At 40.3% G+C, this 22,608-nt stretch overlaps 1 protein-coding gene across 2 annotated transcripts in view; it reads left to right on the forward strand.

Moving 5' to 3' along the window:
* LOC139746035 (RAB6A-GEF complex partner protein 2) overlaps positions 1-22,608 on the forward strand; it is a 56,071-nt gene that overhangs the window by 15,838 nt on the left and 17,625 nt on the right. For both annotated transcript variants that reach the window (XM_071656847.1, XM_071656848.1), the window contains exons 5-8: positions 705-854; positions 4,043-4,155; positions 6,405-6,557; positions 14,999-15,176. In XM_071656847.1, coding sequence (XP_071512948.1) covers positions 705-854; positions 4,043-4,155; positions 6,405-6,557; positions 14,999-15,176 — 594 coding nt within the window. The remainder of the gene's footprint in view (positions 1-704; positions 855-4,042; positions 4,156-6,404; positions 6,558-14,998; positions 15,177-22,608) is intronic.

Here is a 22,608-nt window from a genome sequence, read left to right on the forward strand (position 1 = left end):
CTTAATCTTTCATTCACTCGCACACAGTCAATCAAAGCCTTCCTGCTCTTCTCTTCCATCATTCCTCATCCATGTATACCTGTGGATAATCTTGTGGGGAAAAAAGGTGTTTGCAAGGAATAAACCATTCTCAGCACAAACATCCACATAATAACTTCCATTCATATTTACTCTGGGCACTCCCCAATTGCCAACTATTTTGCCAGTTTCATTACACTTTCACGTTGATTGGACCCTATACGACCAAATTTCTCTCATTCTCAAAACCATTTATACAATCATCCTAAGTTCTCCTGAAATGTTTCATTTCATCCTTACCTCATACAGCCTTCATAGTCACAGGTGCATATACACATATCCATGCATACTTCACAATTCCAGTCTTTCCTTTCACCCACAATATTCTTGATCCATTCCATCCATGCTGTGTTGCAACCTCCCACACTCTTAATGATAGCAGAATTGCACATCCTTCTTTGTCCTTCAAATCTCCACTTTTTAATGTGTAAAAAATTAATGACTAAACACAGTTTATTTTTTCACTTAAATTTATAATATGGTATGAAAATATCATAAAGTGAATTCAGAAGTATTGCAGTCTTTCCATTGTTATTGCATGACACAGCACTAGTTATATTTTAAATCTGAAGGTATGTAGGAATAAAGATACTACTGCTTTTTGGTAACTATTTTTGTATCAACAGTTGTGTACAGAGAGATACTTCCTTGTGATGCTCCTCCAACTTATCGTGGTCAGCTGCTAAAATATGCATATAAAATAACTATCGGAACTCAGAGGCTTGGTGCACCAACCAAGCTTCTTCGCATACCCATCAGAGTCATTGTGTTGCGAGGTATGGGATTACTGTTATTTATACATTTTCTTATGGTTCCTTGTGCATGTTTTTAGATTAACCTGAATAATCATGTCAGTGGGTGTGAAGCTCATCTGGTGTAGCTGCACTTAATGTAAGAAACGTAGGGAAGCAAAAAATCTTTATATAGGAAATTGAGAAGGAAGAGTGGATACTGAATGAAGAAAGGAGATTGAGAGTAAGGAGAAAAAGAAAGTTTTATGAAGAGATGGTGAATAAGGAGCCTGAGCTCAGCCCAGACTATAGGGATAGTAAACCCTGAAGAATAATCCAGTTACTCCAGATATCATCAGGAAAGAAAGGCAGATTTGCTGGATTTGTGTGAGATTCATGTGTTAAAAGACTTATCAGTGGAATAAGGGAGGTTATTGTATTTCCTTTGGATAGAGGAGAACTTTGCAGTGATGTCATGCATAGAGTAAAGCTGAATAGAAGTTTGAGTGTTTTGCCCAGTCAGATGTTCCAGCTCCCTTGTTCGTTTCACCTCAGGACAGGAGTAATTGAACAATGAGTAAGAGGAAGAGATATTCCTTGTACCTTCATTCCCTCAAGAGTAACCTCTGCTTATGCTTAAATAAATGCACCATCAAATGAATATCTGTGAGTTTAAGTTAGTCCAGTTAATACTATTAAGCTATTTTGAAAGGCACTTAGAATGGGCAGTCGAAGTAGAAAGTACAGTGAGTGCAAAGGTTAAGGTATGAAAACACAAAGAATGAGTTTTAGGAATATGGTTTTGATAATCTGGTATACGAGTAGGGTAGGTGATTATTTGTTTCAGATCATTAAGACCACACAGAGTTTAATTATAACTACTAGGAGAAGTTTCTGCTTCAGTGCACCAATTCATTCCCAGTGCACACCCATCACCTTCCTGAGTGGTCAGGACCCGATTCCCAAAAGCCTCCTTCAGTCCATCCTTTCATCATCTTAGTTTCTCTCTTCCCCTTGCTCGCTCCATTTCTGACTTTTGAATCCTTCTGTCACTCTCTTCGCTCATCCTTTTCCCACACCAGAAGCACTTTAGCACATCCTTCTCAGCTCTGTCAGTTAGAATGTGCTTACCACCCCATCTTTCTCTGACACTGTCATCCCATATATGATCAACCCATTTCATGTCACATGTTGTTCTCAGGCATTTAATTTCCAGCGAACCCACCCTATTCATTTCCTTTGCATTTAATGCCCAAGACTTGCATTCACACAACACTTTTGGGACTACTACACTACCTTCAAACATAACCATATTTACCCTTACAGAATCTGAGCCTTCTTTCTACATAAACTTTTACAAACACAGGTTCTTGTCCTCGCCTTTTCCACCCTCTGACTCACTTGATACCCCATGATACTGTCAGCTGCTACATCCACTCGCAAGTTCCCAAAGCACTCCACTTCCTCCTTCAGTTTTACTCTCCTGTCTCTGTCTATATGAATTATGTACTTAGGATACTATTACTATCGTGCAACAGATAACTATCATGGATCATCAGGTCATCTGTTATGCCTTTCCCACGTAATCCACCACATTCAAACTCAAACCATCCTGTCTCCCCTTCCTGCTGCATCTTTCTACTTTTGATTACATTTATTAAATTTCCCTTCATACACTCAATCACCAGCATCTGGAGTTTGTCTTTTGGAGCTACCATCAAGGCTGTGTTATTCGCAAACACCAGCTTATTAACTTTCCAAGTCCCACCCTCCACCCCAAGCATATAGCAGACCCACCCCTTGCTCCAAGTCCCTTTCGTGTACCTTTCTCACCACCTTATTTATGAATAGATTAAACATACACGGTGACACCACACATCCTTGACACAGACATGCCTTCACTGAGCATCACTCTCCTTCCTCCTTCTTACTCTCACACATGATTTATTTTTGTGACAAAATTTAGTGCTTTTAATCTTCCCTTGTATCCCATATATCTGCAACACCTTCCACAAGGTCTCTCTCTTTCTACCGTGGCATATGCTTTTTCCAGGTCAATAAATGTCATATACAAAATACAAGTCACTCTCTTATTCCAAGTATATTCTAACATAAAGTCATCATAGCCGAAACCTGTTCCACATACCTTCTATCTCTCCTGCCTTCAAACTGCTCCCCCCAGTCAGCTGTTCATTGCATAATATCATCCTCTCAGTTACCTTTCTCCCATACATGGTACCAGGCATAATCACATCTTTAATTCATATAACCTTTAGGTTAGGGGACTATACTTGCACTCCTCCAGTCTTCAGGTGCCTATCTTAGGCCTTACACATCACATATCACACAGCCAGACTAACCAATCAGCAACATTGTCATATCCTTTCCTGAAAACCTCAGCTGTAGTCCTACTTATTCTTGATGCTTTACCACTTTTTGTCGAACACTAGACATTATCTGTCTTCTCTCTTTTCACCATCCCACTGACCTTAAGTCACTCTACATGCCACCTCATCCCAAACACACCATGTCTGGCTTCCTGTTGTGTAACATATTCTTCATTATTTCAAAAGATTCACTTTATCTCTTTCACACACATTCTTTGGTGCCACTACTGCATCTACTTTCCTCTGTCACCTTCATTTGCTTTCAGGTTCTTCTTAAAGTATTCACTCTCTTCCAGATCATTTTCTAAGTTTTCCAGAAACTCTGATATTTTCTCATTCTTTCGTATACCACATCTCTTAGCTCTCACATCTTTTTCTTGATGTTTTCTCATGTACTCCTCCTAGTCATTTGTACTTTTTCCTTGCAGATGTCTTCCATACACTACCATTTTCTCTTCAACTGGTGATTCAACTTCATTATACCATCCCTTACCCTTTCTCATATGTCCCATCTTCTGCATGCCACACATTTAATTCGTATAATCAAGCACCGTTTCCCTAAATACTTTCCACTCCACTAGTTTCATTTACTCATGCCATTCTTCACTAAGTATCTCTTGATATCTCTGCTCACAGGCAACTTTTCTAAGCCTGCTAGCTTTCAAATCTTGTTTTTATGTGTCACTGTTTCCCTAAACCTACCACCAAGTTTCATACTCATGTCATCTAAGAAATGTCATAACAGTTGGCTGTTTATATGTATTTCTGTCCAGTATGCATGAATACAGCAACATCTTTTTTTCAGATGGTACATTTCTTAATATATTTTGTATCTCTCTCTTGCAGGATTAAGTGAAGCATGTGTCTATAGTGAAAGTGGAGAATTAGCACCTTCGAATCCATTCTTACACACCCCTCAGAGAGACACACCTCGACATACTGCTTTGCAGATTATTCAGGTTAATTTCAGATTATTATCAGCATTATTGTTTGTTACTGCATAGGTAAGATATTAGGTCTCATCCACTTCTGTCTCTAAATACTCAAATAATCTGATGGAATATATCTTTTCTTGTATGGAAGAAGTTTGATTTATCAGAAATGGAATGTTTGCGGACAGTGTATGGTGTAAGAAGGGTTGATCACATAAGAAATGATAGGTTAAGAGAAAGTTATGGTAGTAAGAAGAGTAAGTATGACAGAGCTGAAGATGGTGTGCTGAAATGGTTTGGACATATGGAGAGGAAAGGCTGACTAAGAGGGTACAGTACACTTGTTGGAAATGGAGGAAGGGGTAAGAGGTGCTTTAAGGGTTTGGGGTGTAAGGGTCATTTCCTAAGTCGCTAAGGAGTTAGTGAATGACTTTAGCTACCTCCCCAAACTGAAATGCACTTCCAAGGCCTCTCACTCTGGCTGTTAGAGGCAAATCCTCAAACGGCTGGAGAGGGGCCATGGAAGGGATTTCAAGAAATGCATTCCAGCATGGGGAGGTGGCTAACAATGTCATTCACTAGCTCCCTAATGACTAAGAAAATGGCTCTAGATGTATAGGAGGGTGTGAGATGTCTACTAGATAGAGCAAATCGAGTCATTGTGGTGTACGGCGGGTAACACGATATCAGTGAGCTGAGCCACAGCATGTGAATTGGTAAGAAGAAACCGTGAAAAAGTCTGCTTGTGGGCTTCAGCAGTGGATAGTGCAGTTCTTGTTTAGGTGTATTATACATGATGGCTAGAGAGTGAATATGAGCAAATGAAAACATTTCTGCATCTGTTCCTGGCACTCCCTGCTATGTAAGGAAAGCAAAGCATTAACTCAGTAACCCATGATGTCAGCATGTTTACATGTGGTGTTGGGATATACAAGGACTTATCGAACTTATGCTGATGCACCTGTGAACTTCATTTCAATTTACATGGGGTGGATCATGTGCATACAGTGTCACAGCTAACACACAAATCATAATCTTGTTTCTAGTTTGTTGAATCAACAGTGGTGTCCACATTGGTTTGGTTCAGCAGGTGAATGATGAATGTAATTAATGTAATAGTAATGAACTGAGGACAAAGGGAGTAGAATATAAAACAATGAATAAAAGTTAAAAGAATGGTACATATTAACGAAAGGAAAGCATATGAGAATATCTGTGGAAAAATAATCAGAATTTATAAGAGAAACTGCTCTGGAAGATGGTAAATAAGAGTAGAAGAGAGGAATGCATATGGAATGACAAAAGGTATATTAAACAAGTCTTGGATGAGGCTAGTAATAAATTAAATTTTTTAAAGGTGGGGAGAATGTTTAAAATAACTGATTGGTACAATGAGAACTGAGGGAAGGAGAGATTGCATTGGAGATGGATAATTTACATTAAGTATAGTTTGAATTAGGTGGATAGATAAAGAAAATGCAAGGGAATGCAGGGAAACGAAATTTTCTTAAAAATTTTCATGGAATACTCTTTTAGGGTGATAAGGTCATATGAAATGTATGGCAGATGATTGGGTATGAAGAAAATATGTAGCATTACAGTTGAGGGTAGAAGAAGAGGAGGTAGGTTGTGGAAAAGATGGACTAATGAAGAACAAATTGATGAGAGAGATTTCAGTTGAAGATACCAGAGAAATTATTTGGAAGTAGATGTATTGGTAGCATTTTACATGTAGAGACGGAGTAAATGGAGAATGTGGTACAAAGTGCGTCCATTAACATGGATCTTTCATGTTTCACAGTAGCATCTGGACATAGGTTGAGGATGTGTATGAGGGAACTGAAAGGCTGTATGTACCTTATTCACTTCAAGGAAGTGGGAATAGATTTGATTAGATAGATAGATGGATGAACAGATAGAATACATTGGTCTGCAAATGACTGAATTGAGTTGACTTTGTGTATGTGTGTGTGTGTGTGTGTGTGTACCAAATCATCAAGTGTTACAGCATTGAGACTGTGGCCCAGACAACAAGCACCAGTGGAAAAATACTGATATTTTCACGGTATTTAAAGATTTCTTTTAGACTGCCAGTCTGCTACAATCTAGGATTTTAACTTTGACCAAAAGCTGTAAGAAGAAAAGTACATTGTATAGATACTGTAAAATACTGAATTGAAAGTTAGTTTGTTTGATTCTATTGAGTTTCAGAATTTAGGGAATATCGTAACTGATACAGTTTTGATCACTGTAATAAGAGTGTGTCTTTTCGACAGAATGTATCCACTCGCAAGAATTTAAGTCAGTATAACATAACCAACACTCGGGGTAAGGTGGTACGATTTTGTATTTACAAGACCAGCTTCAGACTTGGAGAAGATATTGTAGCCACTTTTGATTTTAGTATGGCTGAGGTGCCCTGTGTCCAGGTGAGATGATATAATTTGTATACAGTAGTTAGTGTTAATATTTGCATTGGTTGTAGTGGAATGCTGTTTTGAAACACTAATGTAAGCTTGTTGGGCATTATACTTTTTAGCGTTAAGACTACTCTCAAACTTATTCCACCCACAGTTTTTACGTTAACGTTTTCCATTTTCCCATACTTCCTATTTTTCCCTAATGGTTATCAACCTAACTTGTGCTCTAGAAGTTGCTTGAATCCTTTACATGGATAACAATATTCAATATTCAAGTCACAGCCAACATAGTAAGACACCTACTTTTATTGTCATCTCCATCTTTACCTCTACCCATATCTAGTAAGTAAATCTCTGCCAGTTCATGCCCTTAATGTGGTATATGTTGGAGCATTATGCCTTACCACATAATCTGGAAAAAGTTTATCAGTTGCCATTGATCCTGGAGATCGTAAATCAACATTTATCATCTATTTGAGATTTTATAGGAAGAATCTAGATGGGTCTGAAATTATTGACTGCTAACTTATGTAATCATGGCAGTATTGCTGATAAAAGCATACAATACCTTATTGTATCTTTTACCCTTATTGATTCAAATTGTGTCTTTTACCCTTATTGATTCAAGTTTATGTTATGAGTTTATGAAGTTTTCCTGGCAGATAGCCTTATATGATCACCAGGTGTAAATCACATAGTTATTATCATAACAGTGTTTTCTTTATTATATGTGAGTGTGTGCTTTGAGAAGAAGTATCCACTGCATTTTTTATAGGAAGCTCTAATAAGTTTCTTCCCAATAGAAGTTAGCTTGTGAGTAAGGAAAATGAGAGAGCCTTGCTCTCTTTAGGAATGATAGGCTCAATCCCAGTGATAACCACTGGCCAATTCCATCATCTGACTAATAATTGGATCACTTTGCAAATACCTCCACTCATATCCTCTCATAGATGAAAGCATGTGATGAACTCTGATTAGGATTTAGTGGAAACAATCACGTTATTCTTTCTTCCAGTAGGTGCTCAGCTCACTGATGGCTTCTAACTTTTTCTTTTCTGACCCACTTATTTAGAAGGCGACTAAAGGGGATGGGAGCGGGGAGCTGGAAACCCTCCCCTCCTTGTATTTTAACTTTCTAAAAGGGGAAACAGAAGAAGGAGTCACACGGGGAGTGCTCATCCTCCTCGAAGGCTCAGATTGGGGTGTCTAAATGTGTGTGGATGTAACCAAGATGAGAAAATACGAGAGATAGGTAGTATGTTTGAGGAAAGGAACCTGGATATTTTGGCTCTGAGTGAAACGAAGCTCAAGGGTAAAGGGGAAGAGTGGTTTGGGAATGTCTTGGGAGTAAAATCAGGGGTTAGCGAGAGGACAAGAGCAAGGGAAAGAATAGCTCTACTCCTGAAACAGGAGTGGTGGGAGTATGTGATATAGTGTAAGAAAGTAAACTCTAGATTGATATGGGTAAAACTGAAAGTGGATTGAGAGAGATGGGTGATTGTTGGTGCATATGCACCTGGGCATGAGAAGAAAGATCATGAGAGGCAAGTGTTTTGGGAGCAGCTGAGTGAGTGTGTTAGTAGTTTTGATGCACGAGACTGGGTTATGGTGATGGGTGATTTGAATGCAAAGGTGAGTAATGTGGCAGTTGAGAGAATAATTGGTGTACATGGGGTGTTCAGTGTTGTAAATGGAAATGGTGAAGAGCTTGTAGATTTATGTGCTGAAAAAGGACTGGTGATTGGGAATACCTGGTTTAAAAAGAGAGATATACATAAGTATACGTATGTAAGTAGGAGAGATGGCCAGAGAGCGTTATTGGATTACGTATCAATTGATAGGTGCGTGAAAGAGAGACTTTCGGATGTTAATGTGCTGAGAGGTGCAACTGGAGGGATGTCTGATCATTATCTTGTGGAGGTGAAGGTGAAGATTTGTAGAGGTTTCCAGAAAAGAAGAGAGAATGTTGGGGTGAAAGGAGTGGTGAAAGTAAGTGAGCTTGGCAAGGAGATGTGTGTGAGGAAGTACCAGGAGAGACTGAGTACAGAATGGAAAAAGGTGAGAACTAAGGACGTAAGGGGAGTGGGGGAGGAATGGGATGTATTTAGGGAAGCAGTGATGGCCTGTGCAAAAGATGCTTGTAGCATGAGAAGCGTGGGAGGTGGGCAGATTAGAAAGGGGAGTGAGTGGTGGGATGAAGAAGTAAGATTATTAATGAAAGAGAAGAGAGAGGCATTTGGACGATTTTTGCAAGGAAATAATGCAAATGACTGGGAGATGTATAAAAGAAAGAGGCAGGAGGTCAAGAGAAAGGTGCAAGAGGTGAAAAAGAGGGCAAATGAGAGTTGGGGTGAGAGAGTATCATTGAATTTTAGGGAGAATAAAAAGATGTTTTAGAAGGAGGTAAATAAAGTGCGTAAGACAAGGGAACAAATGAGAACTTCAGTGTTGGGGGCTAATGGGGAGGTGATAACAAGTAGTGGTGATGTGAGAAGGAGATGGAGTGAGTATTTTGAAGGTTTGTTGAATGTGTTTGATGATAGAGTGGCAGATATAGGGTGTTTTGGTCGAGGTGGTGTGCAAAGTGAAAGGGTTAGGGAAAATGATGTGGTAAACAGACAAGAGGTAGTAAAAGCTTTGTGGAAGATGAAAGCCAGCAAAGCAGCAGGTTTGGATGGTATTACACTGGAATTTATTAAAAAAGGGGGTGACTGTTGTTGACTGGTTGGTAAGGTTATTTAATGTATGTATGGTTCATGGTGAGGTGCCTGAGGATTGGCAGAATGCTTGCATAGTGCCATTGTACAAAGGCAAAGGGGATAAAAGTGAGTGCTCAAATTACAGAGGTATAAGTTTGTTGAGTATTCCTGAGAAATTATATGGGATGGTATTGATTGAGAGGGTGAATGTATGTACAGAGCATCAGATTGGGGAAGAGCAGTGTGGTTTCAGAAGTGGTAGAGGATGTGTGGATCAGGTTTTTGCTTTGAAGAATGTATGTGAGAAATACTTAGAAAAGCAAATGGATTTGAATGTAGAATTAATGGATCTGGAGAAGGCATATGATAGAGTTGATAGAGATGCTCTGTGGAAGGTATTAAGAATATATGGTGAGGGAGGCAAGTTGTTAGAAGCAGTGAAAAGTTTTTATCAAGGATGTAAGGCATGTGTACGTGTAGGAAGAGAGGAAAGTGATTGGTTCTTAGTGAATGTAGGTTCGCAGCAGGGGTGTGTAATGTCTCCATGGTTGTTTAATTTGTTTATGGATGGGGTTGTTAGGGAGGTGAATGCAAGAGTTTTGGAAAGAGGGGCAAGTATGCAGTCTGTTGTGGATGAGAGAGCATGGCAAGTGAGTCAGTTGTTGTTTGCTGATGATACAGCGCTGGTGGCTGATTCATGTGAGAAACTGCAGAAGCTGGTGACTGAGTTTGGTAAAGTGTGTGAAAGAAGAAAGCTGAGAGTAAATGTGAATAAGAGCAAGGTTATTAGGTACAGTAGGGTTGAGGGTCAAGTCAATTGGGAGGTAAGTTTGAATGGAGAAAAACTGGAGGAAGTGAAGTGTTTTAGATATCTGGGAGTGGATTTGGCAGCGGATGGAACCATGGAAGTGGAAGTGAATCATAGTGTGGGGGAGTGGGCGAAAACTCTGGGAGCGTTGAAGAATGTGTGGAAGTCGAGAACATTATCTCGGAAAGTAAAAATGGGTATGTTTGAAGGAATAGTGGTTCCAACAATGTTATATGGTTGTGAGGCATGGGCTATGGATAGAGTTGTGCGAAGGAGGGTGGATGTACTGGAAATGAGATGTTTGAGGACAATATGTGGTGTGAGGTGGTTCGATCAAGTAAGTAATAATAGGGTAAGAGAGATGTGTGGAAATAAAAAGAGTGTGGTTGAGAGAGCAGAAGAGGGTGTTTTGAAATGGTTTGGTCACATGGAGAGAATGAGTGAGGAAAGATTGACCAAGAGGATATATGTGTCAGAGGTGGAGGGAACGAGGAGAAGTGGGAGACCAAATTGGAGGTGGAGTGAAAAAGATTTTGAGTGATCGGGGCCTTAACATGCAAGAGGGTGAAAGGCGTGCAAGGAATAGAGTGAATTGGAACGATGTGGTATACTGGGGTCGACGTGCTGTCAGTGGATTGAACCAGGGCATGTGAAGCATCTGGGGTAAACCATGGAAAGTTCTGTGGGGCCTGGATGTGGAAAGGGAGCTGTGGTTTCAGTGCATTATTATATGACAGCTAGAGACTGAGTGTGAACGAATGTGGCCTTTGTTGTCTTTTCCTAGCGCTACCTCGCACACATGAGGGGGGAGGGGGTTGTTATTTCATGTGTGGCGAGGTGGCAACGGGAAGGAATAAAGGCAGACAGTATGAATTATGTACATGAGTGTATATATGTATATGTCTGTGTGTGTATATATATGTATACGTTGAGATGTATAGGTATGAATATTTGCGTGTGTGGACGTGTATGTATATACATGTGTTTGGGGGTGGGTTGGGCCATTTCTTTTGTCTGTTTCCTTGCGCTACCTCGCAAACGTGGGAGACAGCGACAAAGCAAAATAAATGAAAATGAAAATATATATATATCCACAATTTCTGTTAGTCCTTTACATTAGTAATTGCCTATTTGTATTAAATTTCCTGCTAAGCAATAATCATATTATGGCCATCTTTTACTTTGTCCCATACTCATTACTTTACATATGATAGGGGTGAAACTAACTCATCAGCCACATTTCAAACCAGCTTTGGGGTCTGATTAGGACTCCTTGTAAGATGAGCAAGTTGGGCCGTTGTTTCATGTACTCCTCACACTATGATGCTGATGCAGTAAATATCCAGCTGAATTCTTCTCTGCACATATGAGGCTCTTTATCTTTGTAACTCACAGATTGTCATTGTAGAGAAATATGACTGATGCATAGTGACTTTCCTCCCCTTTTTTATTTATCATGCTCGATTACACCATCATGCATATTCCTCTTCTTTCAGTTTACTTTGTGTGTAATAGTTAGTTGCTGAGGGCTTCAATAATCTATTTGTATTGTACTTTATGTTCAATTTTTTATTTGTGTAGTGCTTACTAAAGGCACTCACTTCAGTGTACAGCCTTAATCAAAATCCCCTCGGTTTAGTCTCACATTTTTTTTTATGAGAAATATTTGGTAACTAAATACATGTATATTTCATTGGTTAAACACACAGATTTAAAAAATGTATTTATTTATTTTGCTTTGCCGCTGTATCCCATGTTAGCGAGGTAGAGCAAGGAAACAGACGAAAGAATGGCCCAACCCACCCACATACACATGTATATACATACACGTCCACACACGCAAATATACATACCTATACATCTCAACATATACATATATATATACACACACAGACAATTACATATATACACATGTACATAATTCATACTGTCTGCCTTTATTCATTCCCATTGCCACCTCGCCACACATGAAATAACAACCCCCTCCCCCCTCGTGTGCGAGGTAGCGCTAGGAAAAGACAACAAAGGCCCTATTTGTTCACACTCTGTCTCTAGCTGTCATGTAATAATGCACCGAAACCACAGCTCCCTTTCCACATCCAGGCGCCACAGAACTTTCCATGGTTTACTCCAGACACTTCACATGCCCTGGTTCAATCCATTGACAGCACGTCAACCCCGGTATACCACATCGATCCAATTCACTTTATTCCTTGCATGCCTTTCACCCTCCTGCATGTTCAGGCCCTGATTGCTCAAAATCTTTTTCACTCCATCTTTCCACCTCCAATTTGGTCTCCCACTTCTCTCGTTCCCTCCACCTCTGACACATATATCCTCTTGGTCAATCTTTCCTCACTCATTCTCTCCATGTGACCAAACCATTTCAAAACACCCTCTTCTGCTCTCTCAACCACACTCTTTTTATTACCACACATCTCTCTTACCCTATTATTACTTACTCGATCAAACCACCTCACACCTCATATTGTTCTCAAACATCTCATTTCCAGCACATCCACCTCCTTCGCACAACTCTATCCATAGCCCACGCCTCGCAACCATACAACATTGTTGGAACCACTATTCCTTCAAACATTCCCATTTTTACTTTCCGAGATAATGTTCTCGACTTCCACACATTCTTCAAGGCTCCCAAAATTTTCGCCCCCTCCCCCACCTTATGATTCACTTCCGCTTCCATGGTTCCATCCGCTGCCAAATCCACTCCCAGATATCTAAAACACTTCACTTCCTCCAGTTTTTCTCCATTCAAACTTACTTCCCAATTGACTTGACCCTCAACCCTACTGTACCTAATAACCTTGCTCTTATTCACATTTACCCTTACCTTTCTTCTTTCACACACTTTACCAAACTCAGTCACCAGCTTCTGCAGTTTCTCACATGAATCAGCCACCAGCACTGTATCATCAGCGTAGAACAATTGACTCACTTCCCAAGCTCTCTAATCCACAACAGACTGCATACTTGCCCCTCTTTCCAAAACTCTTGCATTCACCTCCCTAACAACCCCATCCATAAACAAATTAACTATCAACTCTCATATGCCTTCTCCAGATCCATAAATGCTACATACAAATCCATTTGCTTTTCTAAGTATTTCTCACATACATTCCTCAAAGCAAACACCTGATCCACACATCCTCTACCACTTCTGAAACCACACTCCTCTTCCCCAAACTGATGCTCTGTACATGGCTTCACCCTCTCAATTAATACCCTCCCATATAATTTACCAGGAATACTCAACAAACTTATACCTCTGTAATTTAAGCACTCACCCTTGTCCCCTTTGCCTTTGTACAATGGCACTATGCAAGCATTCCGCCAATCCTCAGGCACCTCACCATGAGTCATACATACATTGAATAACCTGACCAACCAGTCAACTACACAGTCACCTTCTTTTTTTATAAATTCCACTGCAATACCATCCAAACCCACTGCCTTGCCGGCTTTCATCTTCCGCAAAGCTTTTACTACCTCTTCTCTGTTTACCAAATCATTTTCCCTAACTCTCTCACTTTGCACACCACCTCGACCAAAACACCCTATATCTGCCACTCTATCATCAAACACATTCAACGAAACTTCAAAATACTCACTCCACCTCCTTCTCATATCACCACTACTTGTTATCACCTTCCCATTAGCCCCCTTCACTGGAGTTCCCATTTGTTCCCTTGTCTTACGCACTTTATTTGCCTCCTTCCAAAACATCTTTTTATTCTCCCTAAAATCTAATGATACTCTCTCACCCCAACTCATTTTTACCCTCTTTTTCACCTCTTGCACCTTTCTCTTGACCTCCTGCCTCTTTCTTTTGTACATCTCCCACTCATTTGCATTATTTCCCTGCAAAAATCGTCCAAATGCCTCTCTCTTCTCTTGCACTAATAATCTTACTTCTTCATCCCACCACTCACTACCCTTTCTAATCTGCCCACCTCCCACGCTTCTCATGCCATAAGCATCTTTTGCGCAAGCCATCACTGCTTCCCTAAATGCATCCCATTCCAACCCCACTCCCTTTACCTCCTTTGTTCTCACCTTTTTCCATTCTGTACTCAGTCTCTCCTGGTACTTCCTCACACAAGTCTCCTTCCCAAGCTCACTTACTCTCACCAATCTCTTCACCCCAACAATGTATGTATTTATTTATTTATAATACTTTGTCACTGTCTTCTGCATTAGTGAGGTAGTGCAAGGAAACAGACAAAAGAATGGCCCAACCCACCCACATACACATGTATATACATAAATGCCCACACATGCACATATACATACCTATACATTTCAACATATACATGCATATACATACACAGACATATGCATATATACACATGTATATACTCATACTTGCCGCCACACATGAAATGGCACCCCCTCCCTCCACGCACACACGAGGTAGCACTAGGAAAGAACAACAAAAAATGCCACATTTGTTCACAGTCTCTAGCTGTCATGTGTAATGCACCAAAACCACAGCTCCCTTTCCACATCCAGGCCCCACAAGACTTTTCGTGGTTTACCCTAGACACTTCACATGCCCTGGTTCAATCCATATATTATCCTTGGGGATAGGGGAGAAAGAAAACATACCATGTACTCCATGCGTGTCATAGACAGCAACTACAAGGAATGGGAGCGGGGAGCTACAAATTCTCCCCTCCTGTTCTTACTTTTCCAAAAGAAGGAATAGAGAAGGGGCCAAATAAGGATTATTCCCTCTAAGGCTCAGTCATCTGTTCTTGTTGCTACCTCACTGATGTGGGAAATGGCGGATATGTATTAAGAAAAAATATAATTTATCCAGTGTTAAAATGTAAGATGATGGTATAAGAGTAGGTTCATAATCTTTGAATTCTGATGCATATGTCATTTATATAATATTAAAATATAAAAAAATTCCTTTACAGTACTCGGTAACATTGCAAAGTGAAGAAATAATTGATGAATCTTGCCGCAAGCGTTCATCACAGAAACCGATGGTTGTACCATATAGCAAGGCTCATGAAGTCTGTTTAAACTTGTCTCATACGCATCTCCTACTGCCCATTCCCCTTCATGTTACACCAACATTTAGTACAGAATTGGGTAAGTTCTTTCAGTTTTATAACTTACGTGAAATATTCCATGGGTGACTGAGAATATATGTTGTAGATTGAACAGAACACGTAGGGTAGAGGTTAAGTGTTTCTCTTCTTTTCTGGATGAATCTTTTGTCTACCTCAGGTGGTCATAGGCCACACTTCCTCTGGCTGCATTGTACTTTAAGACTGCTAGTTGCAATTTCTGTCTATTAACCTTTATGCATCATTTCATGCTTCTTTCTTATTCTCGTTCCCCATGTGTATACTTATTGAAACGACCTTTGTTGTTAATGTCACTGTTATTTTCTTTATTGTATATAAATGGCACCTGTGACAACTGTTTCAACAAAATCATAGAAAATATTTTAAGCATTTTTGAGAGATTGTTGAGTACTCAACAGTTACAGAAGTGACGACTGTCTGCAGATGAAATGTTAAAAAGAAATTCATCTTGTACCACTGTACCCTGCATGTAAAGAACATTATCCTGTACATAGATAAATGTGTATAATATTTGGCCTGTGTGAAAATCCTTTATTTTACAAGCTATGGATAACCTGAAACTTACTAAAGTGGGTGAAAATAAGTTTGTAGTAAATATCTTAGTAGAAATTCTCATAATCAGATTTGATTGCTTTAATGTAAAGATGAAGGGATTGTTTTATGATATTCTTATTATCTAAATATAAGCTGATTTAAAAACTTGCTGATGCACATGATGTTCAGATATCTACCAGTGAACTTAAAAGGAGAATCTAGAAAAAAGAAATAAATGTATGAAGCAGATTGGAGATCTATCATAAAGAAAATGTAAAAGGTTTAAAAAATCAAAAAACCAGAGCAAGTATGCTGAGGAGGTATTGGCACAAATTTTTGTGTGATGTGCATACACCTTAATGTTAAGAAAAGTTTATGTGGTGGCAAACTTGCCTATAACGCAGTAGTATAGTAAACATAGAGGATATCAGTTTGGAAATTAAAAGAGACTCCCTTGGTTTAAATAGGTTCATTTAAGGTAAAGCACTGATTATATCTTTCCATGGCATTTATGTAAGCTCCCTATCCACAACCAATCCCCACAGACCTTTCCATGGCAAACCGCGGACACTACACGTGTCCTGGTTTAGTCACTGACAACACATTGACCTTGATATATTACATCATTCACTCTATCGTGTGCATGCCTTTCACCCTCTTGAATGTTCAGGCCCTAGTCGCAGAAAGCCTCTCTCACTCCATCTTTCCATCTCCAATTTGGTTTCCCCATTCTCCTTGTTCCCTCCACTTCTGACACATATATCCTCTTTGTCAACCTTTTCTCACTCATTCTATCCTTATGACTAAAGCGCTTCAGCACATCCTCTTCAGTTCTCTCAACCACACTCCATTTATTACCACACATCTCTCTTTCCCTTTCATTACTTACTCGATCAAATCACCCTGCAACACATGTTGTCCACAAACATTTTATTTCCACCACATCCACTCTCCTCCACAAAGCCTTACCTATAACCCAAGCCTTGCATCTACATAATATAGCTAGGCCTACAATGCCTTCACACACCCATTTTTGCCCTTCCAGATAACGTTCTTTTTCTACACATCTTCATAGTTCCCAAAACCTTTGTCCCCTCCCCCACCCTATGACTCACATCCACTTCCATAGTTCCACTTGCTGCCATGTCCTTTCCCAGATATCTAAAACACTTCATCTCACTCCAGTTTTCCTCCCCAAACCCCATCTAACCTGTCCCTCAATCCTGCTGAACCTAATAACCTTGCTTTTATTATCAATCCCTCTCAACTTTCTCCTTTCACATACCCTTCCAAACTTAGTCACCAACTTCTGTTTCTCACTTGAATCTGTCACCAGTGCTGTATCATCAGCAAAAACAGCTTACTGACTTCCATAGCCCCTCTCATCCTCAACAAACAGCATGCTTACCCCTTTCTCCAAAACTCACATTTACCACCCTCACCACCCCATCCATAAACAAACTGAACAACCATTGGTGGCATCACACACCCCTGCCGCAGACCAACCTTAACTGAGAACCGTTCACTCTCCACAAAGTATCTTTGTTAACCCTATCATAAACTCTCTCCAGATTCATAAATATTTTTTTTATTTATTTATTATACTTTGTCGCTGTCTCCCACGTTTGCGAGGTAGCGCAAGGAAACAGACGAAAGAAATGGCCCAACCCCGCCCCATACACATGTATATACATACGTCCACACATGCAAATATACATACCTACACAGCTTTCCATGGTTTACCCCAGACGCTTCACATGCCTTGATTCAATCCACTGACAGCACGTCAACCCCGGTATACCACATCGCTCCAATTCACTCTATTTCTTGCCCTCCTTTCACCCTCCTGCATGTTCAGGCCCCGATCACACAAAATCTTTTTCACTCCATCTTTCCACCTCCAATTTGGTCTCCCTCTTCTCCTCGTTCCCTCCACCTCCGACACATATATCCTCTTGGTCAATCTTTCCTCACTCATTCTCTCCATGTGTCCAAACCACTTCAAAACACCCTCTTCTGCTCTCTCAACCACGCTCTTTTTATTTCCACACATCTCTCTTACCCTTACGTTGCTCACTCGATCAAACCACCTCACACCACACATTGTCCTCAAACATCTCATTTCCAGCACCTCCATCCTCCTGCGCACAACTCTATCCATAGCCCACGCCTCGCAACCATACAACATTGTTGGAACCACTATTCCTTCAAACATACCCATTTTTGCTTTCCGAGATAATGTTCTCAACTTCCACACATTCTTCAAGGCCCCCAGAATTTTCGCCCCCTCCCCCACCCTATGATCCACTTCCGCTTCCATGGTTCCATCCGCTGCCAGATCCACTCCCAGATATCTAAAACACTTCACTTCCTCCAGTTTTTCTCCATTCAAACTCACCTCCCATTTGACTTGACCCTCAACCCTACTGTACCTAATAACCTTGCTCTTATTCACATTTACTCTTAACTTTCTTCTTCCACACACTTTACCAAACTCAGTCACCAGCTTCTGCAGTTTCTCACATGAATCAGCCACCAGCGCTGTATCATCAGCGAACAACAACTGACTCACTTCCCAAGCTCTCTCATCCCCAACAGACTTCATACTTGCCCCTCTTTCCAAAACTCTTGCATTTACCTCCCTAACAACCCCATCCATAAACAAATTAAACAACCATGGAGACATCACACACCCCTGCCGCAAACCTACATTCACTGAGAACCAATCACTTTCCTCTCTTCCTACACGTACACATGCCTTACATCCTCGATAAAAACTTTTCACTGCTTCTAACAACTTTCCTCCCACACCATATATTCTTAATACCTTCCACAGAGCATCTCTATCAACTCTATCATATGCCTTCTCCAGATCCATAAATGCTACATACAAATCCATTTGCTTTTCTAAGTATTTCTCACATACATTCTTCAAAGCAAACACCTGATCCACACATCCTCTACCACTTCTGAAACCACACTGCTCTTCCCCAATCTGATGCTCTGTACATGCCTTCACCCTCTCAATCAATACCCTCCCATATAATTTACCAGGAATACTCAACAAACTTATACCTCTGTAATTTGAGCACTCACTCTTATCCCCTTTGCCTTTGTACAATGGCACTATGCACGCATTCTGCCAATCCTCAGGCACCTCACCATGAGTCATACATACATTAAATAACCTTACCAACCAGTCAACAATACAGTCACCCCCTTTTTTAATAAATTCCACTGCAATACCATCCAAACCTGCTGCCTTGCCGGCTTTCATCTTCCGCAAAGCTTTCACTACCTCTTCTCTGTTTACCAAATCATTTTCCCTAACCCTCTCACTTTGCACACCACCTCGACCAAAACACCCTATATCTGCCACTCAATCATCAAACACATTCAACAAACCTTCAAAATACTCACTCCATCTCCTTCTCACATCACCACTACTTGTTATCACCTCCCCATTTGCGCCCTTCACTGAAGTTCCCATTTGCTCCCTTGTCTTACGCACTTTATTTACCTCCTTCCAGAACATCTTTTTATTCTCCCTAAAATTTAATGATACTCTCTCACCCCAACTCTCATTTGCCCTTTTTTTCACCTCTTGCACCTTTCTCTTGACCTCCTGTCTCTTTCTTTTATACATCTCCCACTCAATTGCATTTTTTCCCTGCAAAAATCGTCCAAATGCCTCTCTCTTCTCTTTCACTAATACTCTTACTTCTTCATCCCACCACTCACTACCCTTTCTAATCAACCCACCTCCCACTCTTCTCATGCCACAAGCATCTTTTGCGCAATCCATCACTGATTCCCTAAATACATCCCATTCCTCCCCCACTCCCCTTACTTCCATTGTTCTCACCTTTTTCCATTCTGTACTCAGTCTCTCCTGGTACTTCCTCACACAGGTCTCCTTCCCAAGCTCACGTACTCTCACCACCCTCTTCACCCCAACATTCACTCTTCTTTTCTGAAAACCCATACAAATCTTCACCTTAGCCTCCACAAGATAATGATCAGACATCCCTCCAGTTGCACCTCTCAGCACATTAACATCCAAAAGTCTCTCTTTCGCACGCCTGTCAATTAACACGTAATCCAATAACGCTCTCTGGCCATCTCTCCTACTTACATAAGTATACTTATGTATATCTCGCTTTTTAAACCAGGTATTCCCAATCATCAGTCCTTTTTCAGCACATAAATCTACAAGCTCTTCACCATTTCCATTTACAACACTGAACACCCCATGTATACCAATTATTCCCTCAACTGCCACATTACTCACCTTTGCATTCAAATCACCCATCACTATAACCCGGTCTCGTGCATCAAAACCACTAACACACTCATTCAGCTGCTCCCAAAACACTTGCCTCTCATGATCTTTCTTCTCATGCCCAGGTGCATATGCACCAATAATCACCCACCTCTCTCCATCAACTTTCAGTTTTACCCATATTAATCGAGAATTTACTTTCTTACATTCTATCACATACTCCCACAACTCCTGTTTCAGGAGTATTGCTACTCCTTCCCTTGCTCTTGTCCTCTCACTAACCCCTGACTTTACTCCCCAGACATTCCCAAACCACTCTTCCCCTTTACCCTTGAGCTGTATTTCTATTATTTCTCACACATTCTTTAAAGCAATCACCTGATTCAAACGCCCTTAACCACTTCTAAAACTGCACTGTTCTTTTCCGATCTGATGTTCTGTACATGCCTTAACCCTCTTAATCAATGCCCTTCCATACAGCTATGTAGAATGAACACTCACCTTTCTCCGCCTTGCCTTTGAAACAGTGGTATTATACATGCTTTCTACCAATCCTTAGGCACCTCACTATGATCCATATATTCAGTGAAAGTCTTTATTAACCAATTGACAACATAGTCATCCCCTTTCTTTTTAAATTCAGCTGCAATCATTATAACACATTCACGATGGCAAACGATAAAAAAAGTCACTAGCAATCAATAATCAATACACTGAAATATCATCAAAGTAGGGTAACCAAGCAAACGATAAAAAAAGTCACTAGCAATCAATAATCAATACACTGAAATATCATCAAAGTAGGGTAACCAATATAAGGCCAGACCAATTGAAAATCCTTTGTTGGTAGTGTCATTGTTTCCTTCAAAAAGTAGATTTTTTTTTTTTACTGTGTACGTAAGTTGACAATTTGCGTGGATTAATTAAGAGGCTGTGTGTAATTGACTTAACCTATGTATGTGAAAGTCAGTAAACAATAATATCCCACTTAACACTACCCCTTTGAGAACTGTTTCTTTATAGTGCTCATGCTAGCATCTTGGAGCTCTAGTTTTCCCAAAGAAAAAAAATGATAAAAATACTTAAAAGGATCAAAAGTCACAAGTTTGAACACTCACAACATGCCCAAAGCAGCTTTCTTTGTTTATACTTCCTCAGCCAATTAGAATTCCATACACACATATGCTTACATCCAATCAGTGCTGAGTGCCCTCCTTTGTTATACAGCACACATTTTGCTGCACGTACACTGTGTGCATATTCTTGCTGGCACTGATTTTTCGATATTATTGTGACTGTTTTTACCCATCACGTATGGAAAACGGCCAACAAGCTCTAGTGCTGCTTGCACATGTAAAATGTCTATGAAAAGTCTCTCCTTGGATGCAAAATTACAAGTCTTCAGGCAGTTGGAAGCTGGTGAGCATTAGAACCATTATTAGGAATGCAAACAAGATAAAAGTTTCTGCCATTATGACTGCAAAGTTAACAGCAACGAAGGTGACTCATTCAAAGATTAGTTTAAGAAAAAATGAAAGGTATGCTAAGTATATGGGTGGATGACTCAACGCAACATAATATCCTATTAAGCCAACTTACCATTGTGGAAAAAGCAAGAAGTATCTTTAAGCACCTGTGAGAAGAAGGAAATGGCTCAGAAACATCCTTAGCGAGCAGAGGTCTGTTGGATCGATTTAAAAGGTGCAGTAACTTGCCAAGCATCTGCAATAGTGGTGAAGCTGCAAGTGTGGACGAGCAGGCTGCCTAGGTATTTCCCACTACCCTCTAAGCTATCATCAAGTGTAGCAACTACCCTCCCCAGCTTGTCTTCAGTGTTGATGAAACTGACCCTTTCTAGAAGAGAATACCATCCCTCACTTTCATCTCTTGAGAAGAGAAGCATGCTTCTGTGTTCAAGGTTGCAAAAGACTGCTTAACACTACTGCAAGGGGGCTAATGCTTCAGGAGACTTCAAGCCGAAACTTATGCTCATCTATCACTGAAACACCACAAGTTGGGAAGGGATTTTCAAAAGAGCATCTACCTGTGATGTGGAAATCAAGAAAGAAGGCCTGGGTGACAGTTGATATTTTCCAGTAGTGGTTTGAGACATTTTTACATAACAGTAAAGTGCTATTGTGAGACAGACAACCTCAAACCCAGAGCACTGTTGGTGCTTGGTAATGCTGCAGGCCACCATGAGAATCTAGACACCCAATGGACCTGCACACCTCTAGACGTGGTCTACTTTCCACCTAATACAGCTTCCATGATCCAGCCAATGGATCGGGGACTCATATCAATTTCATGGCCTACTACCTTCATTTCGTCTTCAGATAACTTGTTGAAGAAATAGGTGGCAAAGATGAATAATCACTCAGACAAGTTTGGAAAAACTACCACATCATGAAGGCCAGAGATAATTTTAGAGCAGCCAGGGATGAAGTAACTAATAATTTCATGACCACAGTTTGGATGAAGCAATGGCTGGAAGCACAAAACAACATCCAAGGCTTTGACATGGCACTAGCGAACATGATATCAAGCTAGCCAACAAAGTGGGACTTGGCACTGTCATTGTGGATGATGTGGAGGAGGTACTGCAGTCTGATGGTGA

The sequence above is a fragment of the Panulirus ornatus genome, chromosome 63 (genome assembly GCF_036320965.1).
Source record: "Panulirus ornatus isolate Po-2019 chromosome 63, ASM3632096v1, whole genome shotgun sequence".
Classification (NCBI taxonomy): Eukaryota; Metazoa; Arthropoda; class Malacostraca; order Decapoda; family Palinuridae; genus Panulirus; species Panulirus ornatus.